Source organism: Alligator mississippiensis, chromosome 1, assembly GCF_030867095.1.
Source record: "Alligator mississippiensis isolate rAllMis1 chromosome 1, rAllMis1, whole genome shotgun sequence".
NCBI lineage: Eukaryota > Metazoa > Chordata > Crocodylia > Alligatoridae > Alligator > Alligator mississippiensis.
The window spans coordinates 198,680,000-198,705,054 of record NC_081824.1 but is presented as its reverse complement, the minus strand read 5'-3'; the positions used below and the strand labels follow the sequence as shown (position 1 = coordinate 198,705,054).

The following is a 25,055-nucleotide window of genomic DNA, read 5'->3' as shown; positions in this document are numbered from 1 at the left end:
AGGCATTTTTTGTGTCAGGCGCAAGAATGTGCAACTTCAAAAGTAACATCCTGTCACCTATCTTGACATGTGAAAAAAGGCAACAGGGTGTCACATTTTATAAGTTGATTAAAATGAAAACACTGATACTGTTTCTTTAATTACATAATACTCCCCCCCCAGTCCTACTGAGCATGCAGTATGTAGAGAGCCAGAATGATAACACAGCTCTAGTTGGTTGTGTTTTCCCCTGAAACACGAATCTGCGGTCCACAGATTTATACAGTACAACTGCATGGAACACAAACATTCTGTTCCTTTCCCACAAGAAGTGTAATTTATCCCAGGCCCCATTCTCCTGACAGTGGCACTCTGAACTGTGGTTGAACTCCCAGTGGTGACTGTTCTTAACTACTGTAGGCAAATTCAATTTTAAGCAAAATAAAAAAGAGAGAGAGAGACAGAGAGAAAGAAATGGCAGACTCACTGCTTTTAAAATGCTGACGGCTTCTTTACTGAGCCAGACGGGGTATAGCACATCATCATGAAGGATGGATTCAAAGAGATCATCTTCATTGTCAGCTTCAAAAGGAGGTTGTCCAGCCATCATTTCATACATCAGAACACCAAGAGCCCACCAGTCTACTGAGGGACCGTATTCTAACTCCTGGAGGATCTGTTAGGGACATGGAGAGGTCAGATTTAATAGGCAAGTTGGGTGAGACCCTCAGATATGTGTTTACTGTTTAAACGTGACTCCTTACCCTCCCACAATGCCTAAAGGGGGTTAAACATCATTGAAGGCAATGGTATTAGGCCTGGGCCTTTTGCTAGTGCAGTCTGCAATAACAGCAGTTAAAATTAAATGCACATCACTGCACACCAACCTGCAACAGAGTTCTCAGAAGCATGAACTAAATTTATTGGCATTCTCCAGCATTTTCATTAGTAGTAGGGTATATCTTTTTAAATTGTTTAAACTGAAACATGCTAAAGGGGAAAGACTATTGCATATAACAAAAGGTGGCAAATGTCAAGAGATTCCTTTGTCCCAGTCTTGAACAATATAAAGTTGATTTAGTTGGTAATGGGGCATCTGCGAGATATACTAGTCCCTTAGGCAGGAATGGCAGAAACCAAAACCATCCTCCTCAAGAAAGATATTTATCCTTCACATAGTGTTAGCTCTACCTTGCAGTGCATGACTCTTGCCTTCCTTAAAATTATCTTTGCTTTTCAGAAAAACTGACACATTTTTATTCATAGAAATAGCAAGTTTTAATGCATGAGGGGTGCAAGTCCCACTTTGTAACAGATACCCTGGGTGGGCAGAGGAGGCGTAGAACGATGATGATAATCATCATCATCATCATTGTTATCATCATCATTATAGTACTCCAGGCTATTGTTATACTAAGCTAAATTGCTGGCTTGAGCCTGTTGGAAAAGAGTTCATAGTTTGGCTGCAGTGTATCAGAACATGAAGAGGAAGAGAATGTAGCATGATCTGTGATTAGTGACCTGGCATGGCAGTCACCAGACACTTTTTCTTCAGGACTATGAGTATTTTAGCTTGAAACCTTGGGGTAGGGAACAAGATCAAACTGCAGTACTTGTCCTCTGCTCTGGTAAATGCTGCTTTATTACATGTGTAAAATTCAGTCCAACATGCATCTAAAACCAGCTGTGGATTTAAGATTTGAGCCATGGTGTTTGTCCACCTCTGCATTTCCCCCAAATCTATAGCTGTTTGTATCCTAGTTTGATTTGAACTATCCCAGAATTACATTACAGAAATGCTAGCTGCACAAGTGGTACTGCTCAGAATCAGGCTTCTCCATAGCCTGTAATGGTGTAGACTTTTGTTCTCGAGGCTAGCTCCAGCCTATTGCTAATCAAGAGTAGAGTGAAACATATGAGGGTAACTCAAAAAGGGAGGAAAGCAGTAGAAAGGTTTCCTAAGGAAGGATGAAAAGAAAATGAGACGGAACAATTGGAGGTTATACTGTGGAATCCAGATTTCACCTACGAGTTTATTATTCCTTTCTTATTTAGTAATACTTTACAAGTGATTCCAGAAAATACTCCACTAGTAAAAGGAATCAGAAACGAGTATTTACTAGGTCAGGAGCTTCCACATTTATTTTCCTTTTCTTTTATTACTTGGTCCTTTTTCCAATTACTTAAAAAATGTAACTGAACATAGGAGTTATGATAGCTTCAATGTGAATCACCTTGCTGGCATTTCTTTCACCTTCTACTTGTCTGTACTTGTCAGCTAGAGCTAACAATGCAGATTTACAGTTTGTTCCTCCTTGGCAAATACATTTTTCTTCTAATTGCAAACTAATGTTTGATAAAAGATAAACTGATCTTTTTTTGAGCTGCATCAAGCACATTGAAGTGCACCTTTAGCATAAACACTATCTGGGTGAGATAAAGGACAGAGATCAGGGTGATTGGTGACTAACTTGAGAAGGCAAAGTGTCTCCAGGTCCTACTGGGCAAAGAGATGCATATTTACATGGGTTTCCCTTATGCATGTGCTGCTGACTCAGTTTAAGTAATGAATCTTGAGAATGCAAATATGTAATCTACAAGTATCACAGCTTTGTCTCATTCTTCCCATCCAACCATCCTGTTTAACTGGGTGTATGTTCTGAATGTAGTTTTGTCTTAATACACCTTATTCATCTGAAAAAATTCTCCTCCTAATTTATATAAAGGTCCATATTTTCCATTCCATGTGGATAAGCAGAAGATTCTGTTATAGTCACTAGTACCTCAAAGCAATGAGACAAAGAGATGCCCATAAAGATCTATTGCAACATAAAATTCACAGTACATTACCTTGTGTCTGCTCATACCTGCCTAAATCCTACTAAACAGATTAACATGTCACTATTTATGATTGTTTATGCTCTACTGCTGCTACCATCCCATTACAACTAGTATCTGAACGACTCAGAGTCACAGCACCGAGGGGTCACAAATGAGGACAAGCATCAGAGAAAGCCAGTGTTCAAAGAATGCTGGCTCAGAAAAAATGTTAAATGACAGCACTGTGGAAAAACAGACTGGTTACTGTAGCTTCATTTGAAATGTTTTTTCCTCACCTACTCCACCTTCTGGTACAGAAAAAAGATGAGAGACAAACTAGATGATAAAAGGAGCTAAATATGAGCATGTTTATCTGCCCATGCTTTTTGGCAGCAGTCCACAAAAAGCACATGGTGTGGGTATTTTGATATATGGAGCAACTAATCAGTTAAAAAGAAAAGGCAACAGAACAGACAAATATCCACCAGAAAAGCTAGTATTAACTAGATAAGTCCTCAAACCAGTTAAGTGTGGAACAGCTATGAAATATAGAATTTCAGGTCTTTGCCCCATCCTTACATATAATGGGCCAGCTTCCTTTCCCACCAGCTTTCACCTTGGATGCATGCAACGTAGTTCATTATTATGATTCCTGATGATGTTTCTGTGGGAAGATGGGTACAAATAATACCTCTGGAGCTATGTAGTCTGGGGTTCCACAGAAGGTGGTGGTGGTTACTCCATTCAGGATCCCTTCTTTACACATTCCAAAGTCAGCCAGCTTGCAATGACCCTCTGCATCCAGAAGAATATTGTCCAGTTTCAGGTCTCTGTCAAAATTAAAAGATATTTGCATTACGATGTAACCACCTCTCTCCAGTTTTGAAAATCTCCTCCTAAATTTGACCCACGAACAATAGGAAAGCACAAACCACTAAACATGTTACAGAGACTCACATATCACTGTACATATGCCACTTTTGCAAGGGGTAACTTAGGTGAGCATACCAAAGAAACTGAAGCTATCGAGTACCATGAAGAACTGAGCCTTTGATTTTCTTCAGCTATCGAAGTAAAAGGGCTGGATCTCTAACTCCAATCCAGCTATACCAACCACAGCAACATAGGTGTGTGTCAGAAGATGGGAAGAGGGTGGGTGGGAATAGCTTCCCTTATATTTCCTTGGACTGTCACATTAACTTCCAGTGAACCAGGGGCCCTGTCCATAGGAAGGAGATTTACACTACAGAACCTGGCTTTGGTATGTTACTAGGCCAAACTATACTGATGTCAACTCTTCTTTGGTACTGTGCAGCCGGCATGCATGGTTTGTACGGGTACGTAAGCACATTAATGTAATTACATCAGCACACCTTTTCTTGATATAGACAGGGCCTAGGGACAACAGAAGTAGCCCTTCTGTTAATAAAGGTTCACCGGGTGTGCTAAAAGGGGGCTCAATGTAGTGTGCTCGGCTGGGAGAGGAAAGGCACTGAGCTACCTGTACTGCCCATCCCCAGCCCCCTTTTTTTTTTCCTTTGTAGGGCTGGAGCCTGGAGTCATAATGTGGTTGAAGATTACACCTCACCTGGTTTGAACACGCACCTCAAATGGTTGCATACAGTCACCCATGTCAAGGCTAGCCATGTAATGAGATCTGGTCAATCTCTGATCCTCAGGCATTTAAGGACAGAATGTTTGATATCTTTTTAGAACCAACATGAGTGTATAACACATTGCACTTCCAACCCATTCTGAATCAAAAAAGGTAACTTTTATTTTTCTAACAGTCAAGCAGTGTCTCTTTAAAACCAGTTATTCATTGGGCTAAATGTAACACATAAGAGTATTCTTTATTTTTTAATTTTAAGAAGGACAAGCATTGTCAAAAACAGAACCCTCAGTGCTAGCTAGTATTATGAGGAAGGCTTGCTTAATATGTCCAGGAAAACTGTCATCAGCTCCTTTACACTGCACACATAATTACATTAAAAAAATCTCACTGAATCTTTAAACAAGAATTTTAGTTAAAAATTCTGATTCCAGTAAATGATAATGTTTGGGAGGCAAAATTCCCATGCTTGCAATACTTGATTAATTTAAAACAGCTTTTTATGCAGAGAAAATAGTCTCCTAGGAATATTACACACTCATTGTTGAATGGCAACATGGTATATCCTTGCAGCTGGTTTTTGTGCATTCTTAGCATGAATGTGTGTGTGTCAAAAATACCCAACTCTTGGTTATTATATTGGGAGGGGTCGAAAATGAGTTGAGAAAGGGATATCCACCTTTCCTGTCTTGCACAGTATTTATACATATTCTAAAAATAATGCTGATAGCCATCTCACATTTTAACACAATAGATAATGTGCACTATTTAATTTACTTGCCACTTTTCTTAGATTAGACCAAGGAGGAGGGGTAGAAAAAAAACACTTGATGGGAAGAAAAAAAGAAAGAAAAACAAGTAAAGAAACAAAGTGCCAGATGTAATTGATAAAATAAAGTAAAGCAAGCAAACCCAAGTGTTTGGATATTGTATGGCCTGCTTTATTTTTATTTATTAATTTAGATTAATATAGCATTTAAAGAAATGCCTGCATGCGGTCTAAACACCTTTGCAATAAAAATACATGCCAAAAATGTAGACACAATCAAACCCAGAGGCCTTTTCTAAGGGTTTGTCAACACTTGAAACTTTACATGGATTAGACAGAGTATATTTAAAGCATGGTAGTTGCTCCCGAACAGCTCTAGCGTGGACACTTCTATCCTGGAACAAGTGCCTCACTCTGAGCATTCTTGTTCTAGAATAAAAATGTCCAGAGATTGAATTATTTCCCTGTAGCAAATTCCAAGCCAAAGAGACAAATAATGCTGTCAATGAACAGATCCTAACCCTCAAAAACCAAAAGATATGATATATAATACAAAGCCCATAAATATCAATAGATTTGGTCTATTTTGAACAAAAGAGACTGAATTCCTAAATGGAGGTCCTTGTTTTGAGAACACATCATCGGCTGCTCCCTCCAGCCTGATCTGGTTTATTAATTCTAGTGCAACTCTAAGGCACACTAGGCAATTGCACCCAGACAGGTTTATAACATACCAAATATTGAAGTGAAACTAACTATATTGAAACTGGCTCAGAGACAATATTCAACTACTTTCTGACAATACTTAAAGAACTTAAAGTTTAATTCCCAGTCAAATCTTGGACATCCAGCACATCATTAACCAGAGACCTCTCATTAATTGGTATGAACCAAGGATCGATCCTTGTCTATTTATTTGCCCCCCACATACACACTTCCCCAAGCTGTCTAAAAATAATTAAAGGCAAAACCACCAGACTTAGAGTATGTCTGTGCCACTTCTGCAGTACTCTCGTGAACTCCACTGAGTGGCATGCCATTGCTTACACACTCTTACTCTGCTCATGGCAAGCCTGGAAATGAGGCAGTGAATCTTCCCTGTGATGCCTTCCACCACTACTGTTAAGGTTTCAATCTCCAGGAGACTAAAGAGTAGCAGCAGGGGCATCCTCAGGGCAGTCCAGCAGGGGCATCCTTGCTGTCTCATTTCCATGTTTGTCACATGCAGAATGAAAGCAGATAGTCAGGGCCATCTTCTCAGAGGAGCTCTCAAAATGCTGAAAGCATTAAGCGTGAACACCACATGCCCCCGGAGGCTGGGGTGGCACAGCAAGCTCCCACAGGTGACAGTGATGCTGCTGACAGCGGCAAGCGGGGAGCTCCCGCAGGCAACCACAGCACTATCAGCGATGGGGGAGTGGGGGGTGGTGAATGCTGACCAGTGGTCGGCAACCACCCACAGGCACTGCCGGCAGCATTGGTAGCGGCTAGCGGCGATCGCAGACTGCCCGCAGATGACTGGCAGTGTCAGCGGTGAGGGGAGGAGAGTGGCAAGCGGCAACTGCCCACAGGCGCCACCAGCAGTGTTGATGGTGCCTTTTCACAAAGGGTGCATTGCCACGCTCAGGGGGTGCACATGCACCCGCATGCACCCCCTATGCATCACCACTGGCTGAAGGAGTCATAAAGATATGCCCTTAATGCCTCGATTCTAACTTGCATTCCATGAAGCATTTTGTTCCACCTCGTCTCCCTCTATTCACAACTGCTAGACAGCGTTATTAACCTTTGCAGGCAAACCGTCTCACTTTGGTCCTCTATGCATCCAATGTTAGGTGGTATTGTTCCACTCTCTAGGCCAGTAAAGAGCCTCAACTAACCTCCCACGAGCTCTCCTAGAACATGCTGCCAACTCTGGCATTCCACCATCAGCCCTTCTAGCTCCCAAATATGGGACCTCAACACTACACTGGAAAAGGCCCTACCACTAAAACAACAACAAACCCAACATGTTGCTGTTCTTCCCTGGCAAGCCCTATTTACACAATCCTTTATCAATATAGGTAGATGACAGATACCCAGTGCCATACCTAGACTCCTGGTGGCCCTGGGCAAACCATTGGGCTCCCCTTTGCCAGAGATAATGATAATAATAATTGGACAACAGAAAAAAAATTACTATTTTTATAAATTTTAGTAGATGATGAATAGATGTTAACCATTCGGTGCTAGTAGTAGTAGCACCGAATCGTGGCTGTGCACAAGCACGTAAATGGCGTGGCTTTGTTTACAACTGACACGTGACAGTTGAGAAGTCATGTATTTTTGCTCTTGTAGTGTTTATGTCTTTTGAGTGTGTTTGATAAGTCACAAAAACAATACAATTTTGTCTCACAAACTAAAATAATGATACCTATAAATCAAATTCATAGAAATAAAAACGTGGGATTAGGTACACATATATGCGCAATATTAAAACTTTTTTTTTCAATTGTTGGGGTTTTTTTTCATTTTTGGGTCCCCTTTCTGTCCGGGCCCCAGGTGGCCACCTGGTTCACCCATGCCTGCGTCCAGGTCTGCAGATACTAACCAGTTCAGTCCAACCTCCTGTCAGTGGGAAGGATAGCCAAAATAAGGAGAGCTAACTCCAAGAACCATATACTTCTCCTTGAGGTACTGCTTTGTATGAGTCACTAGAGTATTGAGACAAGACAGTGACATCATTTAGTAGAACTGACAAGCCTACCCCACATCATGAAGATGAGGAAACTTCTGTTATGTAGTAACATATTGACAAGTGTTGCAAAACCACCTAGACTCAAGACTGAGTTAGCTGAGGCAACAGAAAAGGTCAGTTAGACCATGAAAGCAGTATTGTCATGGGAATGAAAAATTCTACAGTGAGAAGAGAAAACTGGCTTATAACTGTGGGTGCATTTTTAAATCTTCCAAATACAGCATTTCCTTGGAAATCCCCAAGATATATAAAACATTAGCAACTAAATTGAAGAGAGCTGAGCTGAATTGGAGAGAGCTGAGCTCACAGAAGGAGTACATTCTGGGAACCATTTCCAGCTAGTTTTAAAATGGACTTTTCTAAAAAACATTGCATAATGATTAATTATGACAGGAATTTGATGAAATTCAAGGGCCAGCTCAGAAAGCTGAAATCTTTTGTAAATGAAATGATTAAACTGATCCCCAAATCCCAAGATAAGTCTTACATGTTAACTTAAACTCTGTGTTCCTAGAAGTAGGGATTTTCCCATGCTGGCAGAAGGCATACAGGCAGTTTCTATTACCTATTAAGTTGACATTTGTTGAAGGGCAGTGTGATTGACGCTAAATAGAGAGACAAAGCCAGTCACTAGACCAAAGAGCTCATAATCCAAGACAAACCTAGACAATAATAAAACAGAACAGCAAGAGGCCACCATATATAAGAGAAGGACAGAGGCATAGTCATTCCTATTCATTATTTTCTCAAAAGGTGACATACTGATCAGTAGTGGAGGAGCTAGAAAGGCCATTTAACTTGCTAGTACAACCTGACTGGGATAACTAACATACAAACAGATAAGAAGACTAACTAATTTTAGTTTTCTGAGAAGTCCATCACAAGATTAAGCCTGCTGGTAAATGATCAGTCGTGTGTTAATTAAGTGGCTCAGAACTTTTTATAAACTGCACCCCTACTTGATGAAAGAAAAAAGTCTGGGATGTCTTCCTATAGCTACAAAAAGATGGAGTGGTTGAGATCTCCTGAAATATTTTTAGGACCCTACCATGTACAACCATGACCATCAATTTGATAACTCATGAGTTAACAGAATTTAATACAGATCAACTATTGTTAATATAGGTACAAGATGTATTGGAGTTGAAAAAAATTGGGAAAAATTTGAGAGAGACTTTAAAACAATACTAATATAACTCCAACTGAAAAGCATATAGGAAGTAAAGAGGCAAGGTGAAAGACTAACAAAATGTCAATATTTACAGACAGTGAGTTAAACAAAGATCTAGCAAGGAAGCAAGATTTTCTGTATTTAAAACAAGTCAGAGCATTCAATTAATTTCAAGTTATCAGGTATAAAAACAATAAATTATGTAACTTTGGAAAGTTAAGTAACTAAATGGGAACTTGCAACCTTGGGTCACTACACCCCATAAAAGACCAAAGAGGAAGATAAATATATAATTAAAATACAACAACAAACAACTGTTAAGAGTCAGAGCTTCATATTGTACTGGTGTCCATAAAAAATTGCAAGCAGGTATCACATGAGGATGAGAATTCAGAAGACAGATTAACCCTTGCCACTAAAAAATAAGTCATGTAATTATTCATTCCTCAGAAAGATAGCATAGCATATTCTTTTTTGCTTTCATTGGACATGGAAAATATTTTCCTTGCAACTGTTGATTTTCAGGTTACTAAAAACATGCATATTACATGCACAAGCCTTTTGGCTCAGTGGAGTGTGTGCACTTGTGTGCTAACATGACCACTGCAAGGTTCTCTTCTCCATTATCTCACTCTGCACTCCTTTCTGTCCTCTTATTTATACTACATCTGTGCATTTCCTAAGTGAACACACATTTTGACTTGTATAAGCTCTTTCAAGACTGGAAAACTGATGTACAACCCATCCATTATGGTTTTAACATAGCAGGGTATATTTACCTTTTCCCACCTCTGTAATGTCCCAACATCTGTAGCATTAGATAAGTGTCCTACAGAACTTCTGACCCAAGATCACCTGTCTCATAATGCAAAGTGACCTCAGCCAAGGCAATAGACCAGTGTTTGTACTGACTTACCATATAAATAGCTTCTAGAACCAGCTCCCTCTGTTTAAAAAAAAAACATTTCAATTTTAACTGAATAGCTATTTATTCATTATTGTGCAATATGCAACTGGGAAGTAATGTCTGATTGTGCAGTCGTGAAAAAACATTTACCTTGATGTCTATTCAAACTCAAAAGCAGAGGATTCTGAGAAAAGTTTTAAACCTGAAAGTTTACCATTATAATTAGCTTAGAGTTAAATAAAAGCTCTTCAAAAAGATTTTAAAAAGTCCTTATAGAAGTTGAGAATACACAGCTCCTGGCTTTTTAAACAAGGCATAGAGAGGCAGTAGTTTTTGACAGCTTTAATGCTGTAACTCCCTCAAACTGCTCAAAGAAAAGGCAACTATTCTGTTAACTTGGATAGTGAGTAAATAGCCATCACTCTCTGAAACCTCAAACAACTGTCCATACAGAATGATCCATTTTGTCTTTTATTTGTCTCCCAGTATTAGTGCCAGCTGTCTGCATCTAAATCAGAGCCTACCAAATGATACAGAGTCAGGCAGATCAGTAACAAAGGTCTATTAAATTCCTTTTTTTCTGTTTTCATTCTCTTCCCAGGACTAAAAAAAACTCCTCTGTGCCTGGCAAAATGAGTTCCTACAACCTGAGTAATTACATGCAGTTGCAAACAACCCAACCAGTCACGCTAGGGAAATGCCTGGGTTGCCTGAATGCAGCAGTGATATATTGAGCTATCCCTCTCACTGGTTGGTCTGCCAAGAGCTACTGTACAGATGGTTCAGTTGACTTCAGCAGTCAGCTACTTAAAATATGCTCTCTTCTTAACTTTATATTTTATTTTCAGAAAGCATTAAATAGAGTGATTTGGGCCTTGGTTTTGATTTCTGAACACCTGCCAACATCAAAATCACCACAGAAGCTAGTGTGATAGGTAGGATCTCAAGAGAGGTCCAGGAATGTAATACTAAGATTGGTGCAGTTCAGAAGAGAGAGTGCATGGAAAGATGCTAAGCTGGCTGCTGGTGATCCATGGGGGAAGTGAAGGGTTGAATACACAGTGGCCACTCATCCTAGGTCCATTTCTGTACCATGTTCTTCCTGGGAAGTGACAAATGCCCTCACTTCCAATAAGAATAGGATGATTATAATATGATATTAGCCAATATCCAATGTTATATGTATTAAAGAAGCAAGTAAAATTGGGTTCTACTCAGAAAGCCTGCCAAATATCATATACATGAGCTACTCTATCTAAATCAACATTTGAACAACAAGACCGAGTAGCTAAGAAACAGAGCCACACATTGGATTAAGCAAAGAATCATTTTATAAGGATATATATATCTGCAGCAGCTGTTTCTACTCTAACTTAAAAATAAGAAACAAAACCACAAAGAACATAAATTTCAGTGTGTGTGTGGTGCAAGTTAAAAGGATCCTAGAGTTCCATTTACTGTACAAGTTAATATCCAGTAATTGCAGTGGTGACAAAGGCTTTATTTCTGGTTGAATTAAATGCAAAGATTAGGAATTTAAATACAAATGTGTTACTTGTCATAGGTGTATACTGGAAGTCTATGTTAGAGGTGAACACTAAGAGTGATACAAAAAAGGAGACAGTGCAGTACATATTTACTGATTGTCAAAAGAAAAAAAGCCCAGAGATATTTCATAATTTTTAACTTTTACTTTGTTCCTGAAGGCAATAATAAGCCCTTTGAAGAAAGTATCTGAAATCATTTCTATTACCATTGTTCCTTTCTATGGGAAAATCCTGCCTGCACTCCAAATCCTGAATGGCCAGGCTGGTCATAAATGAACCCACAGGAGGCAGAAGGGAAGGAAACTGCCCCTTCTAAGGCATGGAGAAGCAGTGGAACCATTACACAGCAGCTGAAGCTTATGCTTGGAAAGGACAAAGGTTCTCTGAACTCTTATCACACACCAAACACCAGTTTGAATTAGCACATTGATAAACATGATTTTATTTCATTCATGGAAGTTACATTCTGATACACTTAAGATTAAACACTTTCTGGAATATAGAAGCTTTAATAGGACTGTCTGTACCTTGAAACAAAGTTAATTTTTTTCTACAGGCTTTTGTCAGGACTGTATTTTAAATAAAATTACAATGGTAGTGAGTTCTTTGAGACTGCTGTCTGTAGGAGGGTCATGTCCATCAGAATCTGCTAATTTTTTATGTCCATTATCTGAAATTCCAGTTCTTCAAACATATACCTTGTCCTCCAGAATATTTAACTATGGGGACTGACAGAAATTCGGGCTCCCACTAACTCATAGCACTTTACAAAAAGCACCATGAGTTAGAGTGCCCCCCGCCCAACCCAACTGATGTTTGCCCTTTGGGTCAAGGGTGGATCAAGCCTTCCTGCAGGTGAGCAGAAGAGCTGCCCCTTCTCCCCAGCCATGCCCCCCACCCCCAGCTCTGAGGCTTTCAGCAGGGAGGGAGGGGGAAGCTAGCAGCAATGAGCTGCCTGGCCTGAGCTGGGGCGGGGGAAAGGGGGCGTTCAGAGCTCTTTGGACGAACAGCTGAAATCTAAGTCTAATCAGACCTTCAGCTTTCTCAGTTAGATTAAAATGAATTTGACACACTTCACTGTGCAGGATCTTCCATGTCTTTATGTAAGATCAGGTTTTGCCGTAGAATCCTTTGGCAAAATATTTCCCCATTCCCCAGCTCTGCCTGTATCCAGCATGCTTTGTATCCAATAGGAAACTTTTATTGTTAATTGCAGATTAGATATGATGCACACATGGCAGACCCCTGTTCCACACATGAGCCCCTCTGAAAAGACACAGATCCTTGCTAATGTTGCAGGAGGAAGGTCAAAGTCTGGACAACACTTTTCATCATATAAAACACTACCCCACTGGAGGCATTAATACCAGTAATTCTCTACATGCTACATTAATTAAAAAAAAATACTCACACTAATGATATATTCATTCTATATTTTTTAATATTAATTAATTAATGGCCAATTTAAAATTGAATCTCCCACGAACAGTTTGATTCAGAAAAGTTCAAAGAAATATAAGCTGGGGGAGCCCATGATGGTCACAAACAAACTTAATGTAATTTTTTTGTTGTTGTTAAACAAGGAAATCACAGGGTGCTGACTGATGGGAAATGCTGATTTTTAATGGTGACTGCTGTATTACAGAAATTTTCCATCTGGGCAAGTTTTTGACCAGCCTATTTAGGATTAAATACTGAAATAGTGTCAACCACCGTTTCACTTGAGAGACTGTGTTACGGACAGACACAATGGTGGTTAGCGGGGTAACTCCCAATGAAAGTTAAAAACAGTTACATGCCTAACTGTAATAAGTATCTTTGAAAATCTCCCTTCATTTCCCAACAGTAGCTGCTGAGGGGGAAGTTGTAGTGTCCTCAATTGAAAAAGCCACTTTCTGTGGCCCTATGCCATAAAACAGCTGGATCCACTTTAGTTAACTGGCCCCCAAGGTAGAAAAAGGTCATTAACTTGGAAAAGTGTAAATTGACTTGATAGTGGCTTTTGAAAGGCAAACCATTAATAACTCCTACCTTTAACTTAAGTGGGTAATGACTTTGCTGATAGCATGAAAACATTTTTATATAAAATAATTTCTATATATGGATTTTTAATGGCTTTGACTATAACTTTATTACAATTGGCGGTAACAGCTTAGGACATAAAAGTTCATGATTTGCTTATCTTGTTACACTAGGTTTCCTTAAAATAATGTCCAGACAAATAAATATATAGTACTCAACAGCTTTCCTTTGTTTTGCTTTTCCTTTCTTATTATTTCCACATTTTTATATGTGAACTTAAGTGAACTTTCTTAAAGTTTAAATACACATGATGCATAACATTTTCAGAAATTGTCCAGGCATAGAAGGAAGTGGTCTCTATTCCCACTTCAGGGGTGAATCACCTGTCATTCTCTGCCAGTTCTGCCCAGAGCATCAAGGCACTTTATATTCATTTCTAGAGTTTATGGAAGAATTGTATCTTCCTGGGGAGTTCAGCAATCCTGCATTAACTCTGATGTAGGGATGTGACTTAGGGTCTGAACAGAATCTTCTACTTGGCTCAGGTTTGATATCCTTATTCAAACAACACTCCCATTGAAAATTTTGTCTTAATATGGACTTGAGAATTTGAGCTATTGTGCCAAATACAAATTGTCATTAATGGAATTGCCTCTGCTAAACCCTGAATTAGGCCCACTTGGTATGAAGACAGTCTACCTCAGGAGATTATAGCTATAACTGGGCAAAAACAGTTTTCCCATCCTATGAAACTTATGAAGATTTTGAAATTTCTCCCCTTCCACACTGAGACAAACTGAAGACTTTTTAATGTTTCTCAAGGAAATGAAACACAACCTTTTTCAGAACACTCCCTTGGTATGCAAGGGAGTGTGTAGATGAAACGGGGGCAGTGTTGGGGGACAGGTGGGGGGAGACTCTGAGCCTCCCTGCATTTTTCAGGCTAGGAGGCAGGCTAGGAGGCAGAAATCTGACCAGCATACAGAAGTTATTTAAAGCACTATAGGCTGCTAATGTTCTATAAAATACAGCATTTCAAGTTTGATACCTTATTTAACAGGGGTTAATTTAAAGCGCCGTACCCATTTTGTAAATGCTATAAAGCTGTGCACTTCTGTTAAGTCATGGCAATAAAACACTTTAAAAGATAAAAAAAAGCAACTTCTAAACACACCCCAGTCTCAGGTCTGATTAGACAGAGCAGAGACCTATACTTTGAGCTCCTGTATTTCAGGTAAGGGCCTCACCACAATGCTATTAGCTATGTGGGGCTGGATTCAGTACTTAAACTTTTTCCCATTCTAACCAGATATTCCATTCTGAGTCTGAGACCCCCCCTTTTCAATCCTTTGTTGAAACAGGTACATTCCTGGGGAAAGTCCTTATTTTCCAGTTAAAAAAAGTAATAAAAACATTTCTCATCAGCTCCAAGTAGTATTTATATTCACACTGGCCAGGGAGGACAGATTTCAAATGACAAGATGCCACCTTCCAAAATGCAATGTGTATGCCACTGTAGAATCATAGTTTGACAAAATACTGCCTTAATAGTAATTTCACTGAGGGCAAAGAGTTGCCTGGGTTTAACTGAGGACAGAATTTGGCCCAATGTGTCTTACTAGATAAGGTTCAGTGCTTCATATTCTTATCTACTTATTATCTAGAAGAACTATAAATAAGGTGAATATGATTATAATAGGTGCGGCAACATGCAAACTAAAACTGTTATGTATGCTTTTTATCCTCTAAAGCAAAACACTGCTAAGTCATTATCTCACAAAACCACTTGATGAAAGATGCTAAATCGATGGCATGAAGCTAGAAAATTCTAGGCAGATCAAGTCTTGATAGTGGAATGCTGCAGAAATATCAACAAGTTCTTAGAGACCAAATTTATCTATAGATAAACTATCTTTTTATTTTGCATCCAGATCAGTTCAAAAGGACTCTGATCTATGCAAAAAACTCATGTTTATTTTGATCAGTGCTTTTAAACAGGTAAAATTCCAAATGTTGCTGTATTTTGCCAACCAGTGAAACAAAATAATTTAGGAAAGTAACATAAAACGTAGTAATAGCTGGATTTCATGAGCAGGGTTTTCTGGCTAACTGGAAATACAAAATCTTAACTGTCAGGATCTTGTGGGAAGAGGACAAGAGTGGGATCCCCTGCAGTTGCAATTATGCATTCTAAACAGGCCCTTATACTTCTGTAGTTCCTCGTTTAAAGAGATCATGAATTCAGTTTCATCATACCTGCCTGCATGAAGTAGGGAATTATTAGAGAAGGAAATTGAGGCAGGTAAATTAAAAAGGTTTATCAGCTAGTCAGTCACAATTCCATGCAAAATATTTTGTACATGCTTCATGGGCAGAATAACTGTTTCTCTTATCTTGTAGGCTTTCTATTGTCATGGATTTTATCCTGTTCCTATTCAAGTCAATGGAAAAACTTCCATTTTTGCAGTATAAAGTATAAAAAAAATCCAATTAAAAGAAAAGCCTTCAACTACCATGTGATGATTGCATCATTGCAAGACATACCTCATACACACCATCAAGCTTTTGAAGTTACAGTCCATAATTAATTTTTAAGTTTTGCATAACTGAATGCCAGTAAAATACATATTTTCATACAAGATTCATAGATGTGGCTCAGACACTGAAAAGTAGGCTCCAGAGCATTATTCTACATTGTTTCAGGCATGCATAAAGGGCATTATTTTAACAAAAACAACAGAAGAAAAGCTGTTACTGTAATCAGCCATGATTGAAGGCATTTCCTGTATTTTGCTATCAAAGTGGTTGTTTTTTTCCATTACATGCTAAATGAACTCTAGTAAGGTCAAGACACCAGAGGAAAATAGGACCAATAATAATATCCTCGGTCAAATAAACTTGACTACTTTACTCTCTTTCAGAAGTTTGATTTTGAATTTCTTTTCAGGTTATCTAATTCTATTTACTAAGTCGCATACAAAGAAAATAAAATCCTTTTAAATCTATGATGGTCTCTAATACTATTTAGTGTTCCTAGTTTCCCCACAACCACCAAAAGCCAACTCTAGTTTTGTGTGTTACGGAGCCAACTCAGTACTTCATAAAATATCAAGATGTATTTGCAAATGACATAAATATACTGAAATAGAGAGATTAGAAGTTATGATCAGAATATTGGGTCGAACTCTGTTTTTAGTTTCAGTTCTAATTATTTTAATCATGTTGCCCTGTTGTGGGTAAATTCAGACATATTGGCTGAAGAGAAGTCAATGTCGGTACTCCTGGGATGAATTTAGCCAATTGCTATATGCTGTCACTTTGTTGTGCCTAAATGTAGAATGTCTGGATAGTCTCTAGGTACGTGGAAAGAGCTACAATTAGAATATATGCTTGCAAATGGACAACAAGTCTAAGCAACACAACTCAGAGTTATGTTAGTTATGCATTGTGTAAACTTAGCTTACTCAATGCAACCTGTGTTATAAAAGACTGATAGCTAGGCAGAGCAAGGGGAGTAAATGATGACATACCTTTTGATTTTTGCTTAATTAATGATAAACTCAATTACATTTTTAGTTACACTCCACAAAGGTACTGATCAGCCCTCACTCTAGCTGATCATGAAGCAAAGTTAATGTAGTGAGGCTTACATGCTCTTTTAAAGTATTCCTGTCATGTGCTTATATAGCTTTTTTGGACTTTGCTCCAGTATTTGTTTTAATTGAAAAAGAAAGGGGGAATGGCACAAAATGTTAAGGTTCCATCCACATGCACTATACCTACTTCATTACATGTCTTTCTCCCCTGTGTCACATTCACGTTCCTACTATAGAGCCAGTATAAAATGATATTTTCTTTCTCAATGGTAAAAATTTGGTTTCTTTTTAGTTTTCAAATGATAGCCTTGCTGGCAGGGTAATATAAATTAAATGAGACCTGCTTAGACAGGGTCTAATCCCACATATATTGTGGGGCTTGGGAACACAGGGAAAAGCACACTATCTTCTCTTATTACCAGCTGTCCTGAAACTCCTGTGCTCTGGGTTGCTAATCCTGCAATTGAATAGAGAAAATTAGAGAGTGATAATAAGAAAACTGAGAGCCAACCTATCATCTAGCCATGAAGTATCTGGTGTCTGTCCTGGTGCTTAGCTAAATGTGGCTGCATATGGAGATCATCTGCTTCAGGCCCCTGACAGACACTACACTTAAGACATGATTAATTGGTTAATCACATATCAAGTAGTGACCCAGGCACATGTTCATTCAATTAATGGAGTGATAAAATGAGAAATAAGCCACTAAGTTATAACACAAAAATATGTGCAATAACTTTGTGGCTGGTTCCTATCACACCTTTAACTGAATGCGTGGCCTGTGCTTCCAGCTGCTGGAACATACAGGAGCCTTTGAAGACTACCATGTGCTGCAGAGTTTGGGAGGTCCCAACTGGGATCAGGCTCCCACTGCACCAGCCATATTGTGCAACGGGATCTGATGCGGGAGGCCCACAATCATACTCACTGCTATGCCATGCCACACGTGCATGGCAGTAAGCACGATTGTGGGATTCCACATCAAATCTCATTGAACCTTTAAATTAACATCTGTGACTACAGTTATCCATTACTTAAAACCAATCCTATTGACAGGCCACTTCTACTCTTATTAAAACCTAAGCTTTTATTCACATTTCTCCTAAAAACAGAAACCAAAACAAGCAACCAAAAACAGAAAAAAAAGTAAGCCTTCATATTCTACAGCGTTTTTCCTTTGAATCCTTTTGAGCAAAAGGCTGTTTGACAAAAATCCTGAGACTCATGCTAAGGCACATCCAGGGTAGCCACACTACCAAGTCCCATATTCAAGGTAAAAATCTTTTTTGCTGTTCAGGGGGTCAGAAGCTGAAGTTATCTAAAGAATGAAATTCACAGTGAATCACAGGCAGACAAGGTTCCTTGGGTGAATCTGATCTCTTTTATTAGACCAACCCAAATGCTTGGAGAATAGTTATTAATCAAGCTTTCGGGTTCAAAAACCCTTCGTCAGGCTAAGTAAGTTTCAGCAGTTGGTGTGTGTATTTGCACCCAAAAGCTTGCTTAATAACTATTCTCCAACCATTTGGGTTGGTCTAATAAAAGATATCAGATTCACCCAAGGAACCTTGTCTGCCTATGTCCTTAGACCAACACGGCTACAACCTATACCCCTGCAGCAGTGAATCACAGGACACTTAGACCTCAAGCCTTCTACACATTCATCCTCTTCTCATAGCCTGCTTGTCTTCTTGACTCACATTCAGAAAAAATATTTCAGTCTTATGTTCTTTAAAGATTATATATCACAATACAAGCAAAGGAATAAACTAAGCTCAACACAGTTTAGCAGAACAAAGTGTGAAACAAGTTGAGAGCAAATATAACTTGCAAACCACACCCATCTCTTTAAAGCCTACCTGGTAATGTAACTTGACACATGAGCAGAGAGAACAGTTAAACTTTAACAGGACTAGTGTAAGAAAAAGTAGAATATTTAATTGTTTTGCTTACTGCTGTAATAAGGAAGCCCAGACAGTAGGGCAGGAATAGCTTTAGAAAGTAATTTAAGTTCTTCCATCCAGGTCTTGCCATCATTATCATGTGAGTAGAATGGAAATAGTTCCTGAGGGCCAATTTATGAATCTCTACTTCCATTGATATCTAATTACCCTGCATAGCTCTGTTGGTTTCTGTTGAACTGCTTGGGAAAGCGAGTACTTACCAGAGTTAGGAAAGATCCCAAAAATGCTTATGTACAGATGCACACTTCCCACTCCATTTTTACTGCATTGATAATGCAGCCCCCACTCTGCACTCTATTAGGGATAGGTTGAAATGCTATAATCAGATTTCACCTCTCAACAGTGGGTGCATCTACATGTGCAATTAATGCTTTTTGGCTTTACTTCACAATACGTTTACAGTAGTGTAATTTAATGCACAGTAAGTGCCTGCACATGTAGACGGTGACACTTTACTACACAGTAGATTAGTCTCCTGCACAGTAAAGTATCTCATGTAGACACAGCCAGTTTGTAAGTGCTTAGAAGCTGGGTTTTGATTTAGCCTACCTCTAGTTTCAATCGTGTCCTTTAGCTCTCCTAATCATATAGTCTTTTGAAGAAAGTGTCCAAGAAAATTATTTGTTCGGCAACTTGATTAAATAAAAAGGCTTAAGACAGGAAACAGAAGGTAGGTACATAAGTCATAAATGTGCCAGCATTGCCTACCCATTCCTGTGCCTTTTTTAATGCCAGTGTTAAGGTTCTTTGCAATTCAGTGACACAGACTGGGTAAGAGCGCCAGACTGGCTGCAGGTTCTTATATATTTCTTTTTATGAAAGAAACAAATATATAAAAAACCCTCCCCACCATGTGCCTAGAGGTATTATCTGTATGGAATAAGCAGAGCTCCTCACTTTAAGTGTTTTTTTAAAAGTTCTGTATCATGTTTCCCTTGAGAAAAATATTTTTAAAATCAGAAGCAAGAATTTTGCAGTAAACTTTGCTATAGGACCAGAATTTTTCAAGCTTCCCCTGCTCTTTTTGCATCTTTTTATGGAAAACCTTTCCACAGACTAATACATATGATATTACATGCAAATGGATTAACTCATAGATATAGCATAAATAAAATGACATAACTCATTCAGAATGCTGTTTCCTAATAAAATGTTTACTTATATGGAACCGCTGAAGCAAATGTTTTAATATTTTCCCTACCATTCCAATTCCAGCAGCATAGCTCACATGCCTAAGCTTGTTTTTACACAAACACGTGATCTAAACTTGGGAAAAAATATGCATGTTTTAAAACTGAATATCTTTTCTAGCCAGAGAGAAAAGCATTACAGAATTTAAAAAGGCAGAGAGCAGTGGTGTGTAACAGATATTCAGCAGGGTATGCAGAAAGTTTTTCTAAACATAAAATTTAAACAAATAATTAAATCTTTCCTATGTAACTTTTTAACCATAGAATTATAGGAAATTAGAACTGGAAGGGACTGCAAGGTCATCTAGTCTAGCCCCCTGCTCAAGTTGGGATCATCCCTGACTAAACCATCCCAGCCAAGTATCTAACTAACTTGCTCTTGAAAATTTCCAGGGAAAGTTAGCCAGAAAACTCTGCTCATGAAATCCATAACTTTTCTAGGTAGCCTGTTCCAATGCTTGACTACTCTAAGAATTAGAAGTTCCTCCTAATCTCCAACCTAAATTTCCCCTACTGCAGCTTGAAGCCATTGTTTTTACTCCTACTCTCTATGGTGACAGAGAATAGTCTATCTCCATCTGCTCTATAATCACCCTTCACTTATTTGAAGTCTGTTATCAAATCCCTCCTCAGTCTTCTCTTCTCCAGATAGATAACCCTAGCTCTTTCAGCGGAAGTCATGCTTCCCAGGCTTCTAATCATTATTGTCACTCTCTGCTGAACTCTTTCTAATCTGTTCCCATTCTGTTAGAAGGATGGGGCCAACTGGACAAAGTATTCCAGGTGAGGCCTTGACAGTGCTGAATAAAACAGAACAAACACTTCCCTTGATTTGCAAGTGACACTCCTGTCAATATAACCCAGGATGCCGTTGGTTTTGTTTTTCAACAAGAGCACACTGTTGGCTCATATTCAGCTTATGGTCTACAATAACCCCTAGGTCCTTCTTTTCAGTACTGCACCCTAGCCAATTGTTTCCCTGGCTGTGCGCACAATTATTCTGTCCCAAGTATAGGACTTTGCCCATGTTGAATTTAATCTGGTTGATTTTGGATCATTTTTCTGGTCTATCCAGGTCATTCTGGCTCTTAGCCCTGCCTTCCAGGGTGTCTGTAACTTCACCTAACTTGGTGTCATCAACAAATTTGCTAAGTGTGCACTTACTGCCAACATCCAAGTCATTAATGAAGATGTTAAATAATGCTAGAAGCAGGACAGACTTTGGAGGAAACCCTGCTTAATACCTTCTTCTAATTAGACATTGAGCCATTGATGAGTTCTCACTGAGCAGTTATGTATTCACCTTACTTTACTTTCATCTAGTCTGCATCTCCTAGCTTGCTAATAAGAATGTTATGGGAGACAGTGTCAAAAGCTTTGCTAAAGTCAAAGTATACCACACTCAGTGCTCTCCTCCATCCAGAGCCTGTTACCTAACTGTAGAAGAAAATCAGGTTGGTCAGACATGATTTGCTCCTGCTGAACGTATGCTGGCTGTTCCGAATAACCATGTTGTTCTCTACATGTTCACGATAAATTCCTTGAGGACCTGCTCCATGATCTTTCCAGCTATTGAGGTCAGACTGACTGATTTATAATTCCCCCAGATCCTCCTTATTCCCTTTCTTAAAGATGGGCACTATATTTGTCCTTTTCTGATCATCATGAAAGCTGAAGTTCTTCATTCCCTTCCCTCCCCTTCCTCCTTCAAGGAGACACCCTATGGAGAAGAATAAGATTCTACAGAAGAGAGATAATACTCTTGAGTCAAAAGCTCTACCTATACAATCATTTTCTCTTAAATGGCAAAAGCGATTTCCATATGGGAGTGACTTTGGCAAAATTAAGAAGAACCTTCATCATTTAGCTAGAATGATGCTCCCTGGATTACAATCTCTGGGTGAAAGAATCTATCCTGAAAGTCAATGAGGTTTTTGCCCAGGACTCTCGACCATTGATATATTTTCAAACAAGCAACTACAAGAGAAGTGTAGAAAAAAAAAATACCATTGTACACAGCCTTCAAATCTGACAAAGGCCCTCGATACTGTCAACAGACAGGGCCGTGTTACTGTTCTGAAGAAGCTGGGTTGTCCCCCCAAACTGTTGAACATGATTTACTTACTACAGGCATGTCGCATCTTACACAGGGGTTAGGTTCTGAACTCAGCGTGTAAGATGAAAATCGCGTATAGTCAAATCGCATATTACTTGCCAGTGATTTGACTAACGGTGACTGCCTCTGCCTCCAAAACCTCCTGCCGCCGTTGCAGAGCCATGCTTAGAGCTGTGCGGCCGGCAGCAGCGACGCAGCACGGGGTGGTGGTGGGGATGGCTGCATGCCACCCGGCCACCACCATGCTGCCAAAACCTCCCACCGCTGCCGCAAACTCAAGCCCCGCCCCCCTCCCACCCTGCCTATAGTGGAATTTGCACAAGTTAAATGCGTGTATGATGCAAATGTACTGTACATCAAGGTATGAAGGCAACTGTAGCATACGAAAACAAGGAATCAAATGCCTTTGACATCAACAACAGGGTGAAACAGGGGTGTGTGTCAGCCTCTGTGCTCTTTAACATCTATTTATCATTCCTGTTTCTGCATGCATTCAAGGACAGCAATGATGGCATTTGTCTTCTAACTAGACTAGATGGAGGATTGTTTAACTTTGCAAGGTTTAGAGTGAAAAAGAAGGTGAAAGAACCAGTTCTGAGAGATTTCCTGTTTGTGGATAATGAGGTCTTGGTTGCCCACCGTGAATCTTCTCTGCAAAATCTCTTGGGCACATTTTCTGTGTCATGCAAGAGCTTCAGGTTGACAATTGGTCTCAAGAAGACTGTGATCAGGTACCAAGGGGTGGAGGAACCAGTGCCTGGCATCATTCTGGAGGGTAAATCCCTTGGCATCATTGACAGCATTTGCTACTTGGATTCTATGATCAGCAGGAATCTTGACCTTCACACTGAACAGAAGCTAAGGATCAGGAGAAATCTAACAGAATCAGAAAAGCAGCTAAGAATTTTAGGCCATTACAGAAATGTGCACGGAATAACAACAAGCTATCAACTAAGATGAAGATGCAAATGTATGAGACCTGTGTGCTGTCATCTCTGCTTTCTGGTTCAGAAACGTAGACTACATATGCTAGGCACATCAGAAGACTGAACAGCTTCCTCATAAGATGCCTGCAGAAGATCCTGAAAATAGAAGTGGAAATATAAAATACCAAACAGAGGTGCTAGAGCAGGCAGGGCTGACACACTTAGAAGCCACTATCAAGAAGAGGACATTGTGATGGATCAGTCATGTCAGCAGAATGGAAGGAGACCATATACCCAAGAATATTTTGTACAGCGAGATTCAAGACAGATTTAGAAAGTGGGGTTGCCCTCTATGGCAGTACCACGATGTGTGCAAAAATGATATGAAGTCATTCAACATCAATATAGAAAGTTGGGAGGAGTGCACAGAATGTCATTCAATCTGGAGGGAACATCTGGCACTGGGTAAAGCTCCACATGAAGTGGTGTTGATCCAGAGGATGGAAGGAAAGCAAGAAAGAAGAAAACAGTGTGCTGTAAACTTGGACTCCAACTCAGACAAGAACATGGATCTGTGAAATTTATAACAAGCGGTGTCACTCTCATTTGGGCTTGCCAGCTACAAACAGATTCACCAGGCACCTGACTAGACCTTTTATATGTACACCATGATCAAGAGAATTGACAGTTGCCTAGAAAACAAATATTTCTGAACCTTTTGGTAGCAACTGACTTTCTGACCAGACATTCTGATACTTCATTTGTGCATTTTAGAAACAGTTCCTAGCCTAATTTGAAATAAAGGAACTGCTTTGGCATTTCATGTGCTCACAAAGTTCAAAATAAATCAAATTGAGCTACAGGTGCACAAAGTACATATAATCATATCTTAGAAGATGATATTGGTTTCGAAGAGATCTCAAAACCAGAAGGTCAGGGTTCTAAATATAACTTACTTTCAAGTTTTCACTTTCAACTTTTCCATCTCCTTATAGTGTCGGCCTACCTGGAGGAATAGAGTCTATTGCTGCTACAACTACAAGGCAATGCGGTTATTCTGGTAATTCAAGAAGTCTAGGTCCATGCTTTGCTTCTAGTACTGCTGTGCAATCAATGTATTGCCATGATTTACTAATCTGCTTACATAATAAAACATTCATTTTAATTAACTTACATGCTATGGAAAGATGATTCATGTGTGTTTCTCGTGTGAAAAATCACACTTCATGACTTTTAAAATATAAGGGTTATTCTTATTTACCAACATTAAATTTACTGCATAAAGCCAGATCTACCTGCTGTTGGATGAAGAGGTAGGAAAGTGAGAGAGAAAACAGAGAAAAAGCATAAAAATTGTCCCATATTAAATAAAGACAGATAGTTCTTGAATGTATAAATCCAAGAAAAAAGCATATATGGGAACGTGTATCTCTCTAAATTTTGATATTACATGGCAACTAATTCACATAGTCACTGAACTCAGCTAAATTAAAGTGCAAATTTGCATAAACTTCACACTGTTCTGGAACAATTTCTTCAATACTAAAATTGTGCATTGAGCCTGAAGATTTTTTTTTTTTTTTAATTTTAAAATGGCATAATCTACAGAACCCAGCTTTCTGGGGATGTGCATATTGGATCCAGGTAGGTTAGCTATCCTGCTCAACTGGCAATTAGTGATATAGTTCAGAAACCACAT

The 25,055-nt window shown here is 39.1% G+C and overlaps 1 protein-coding gene across 2 annotated transcripts in view; it reads right to left on the bottom strand.

Moving 5' to 3' along the window:
- Positions 1-25,055, bottom strand: part of PRKCE (protein kinase C epsilon) — a 534,211-nt gene that overhangs the window by 56,729 nt on the left and 452,427 nt on the right. For both annotated transcript variants that reach the window (XM_019485358.2, XM_014610962.3), the window contains exons 12-13: positions 3,491-3,629; positions 467-655 (exon numbers count right to left, since the gene is read on the bottom strand). In XM_019485358.2, the coding sequence (XP_019340903.1) occupies positions 467-655; positions 3,491-3,629 (328 nt within the window). The remainder of the gene's footprint in view (positions 1-466; positions 656-3,490; positions 3,630-25,055) is intronic.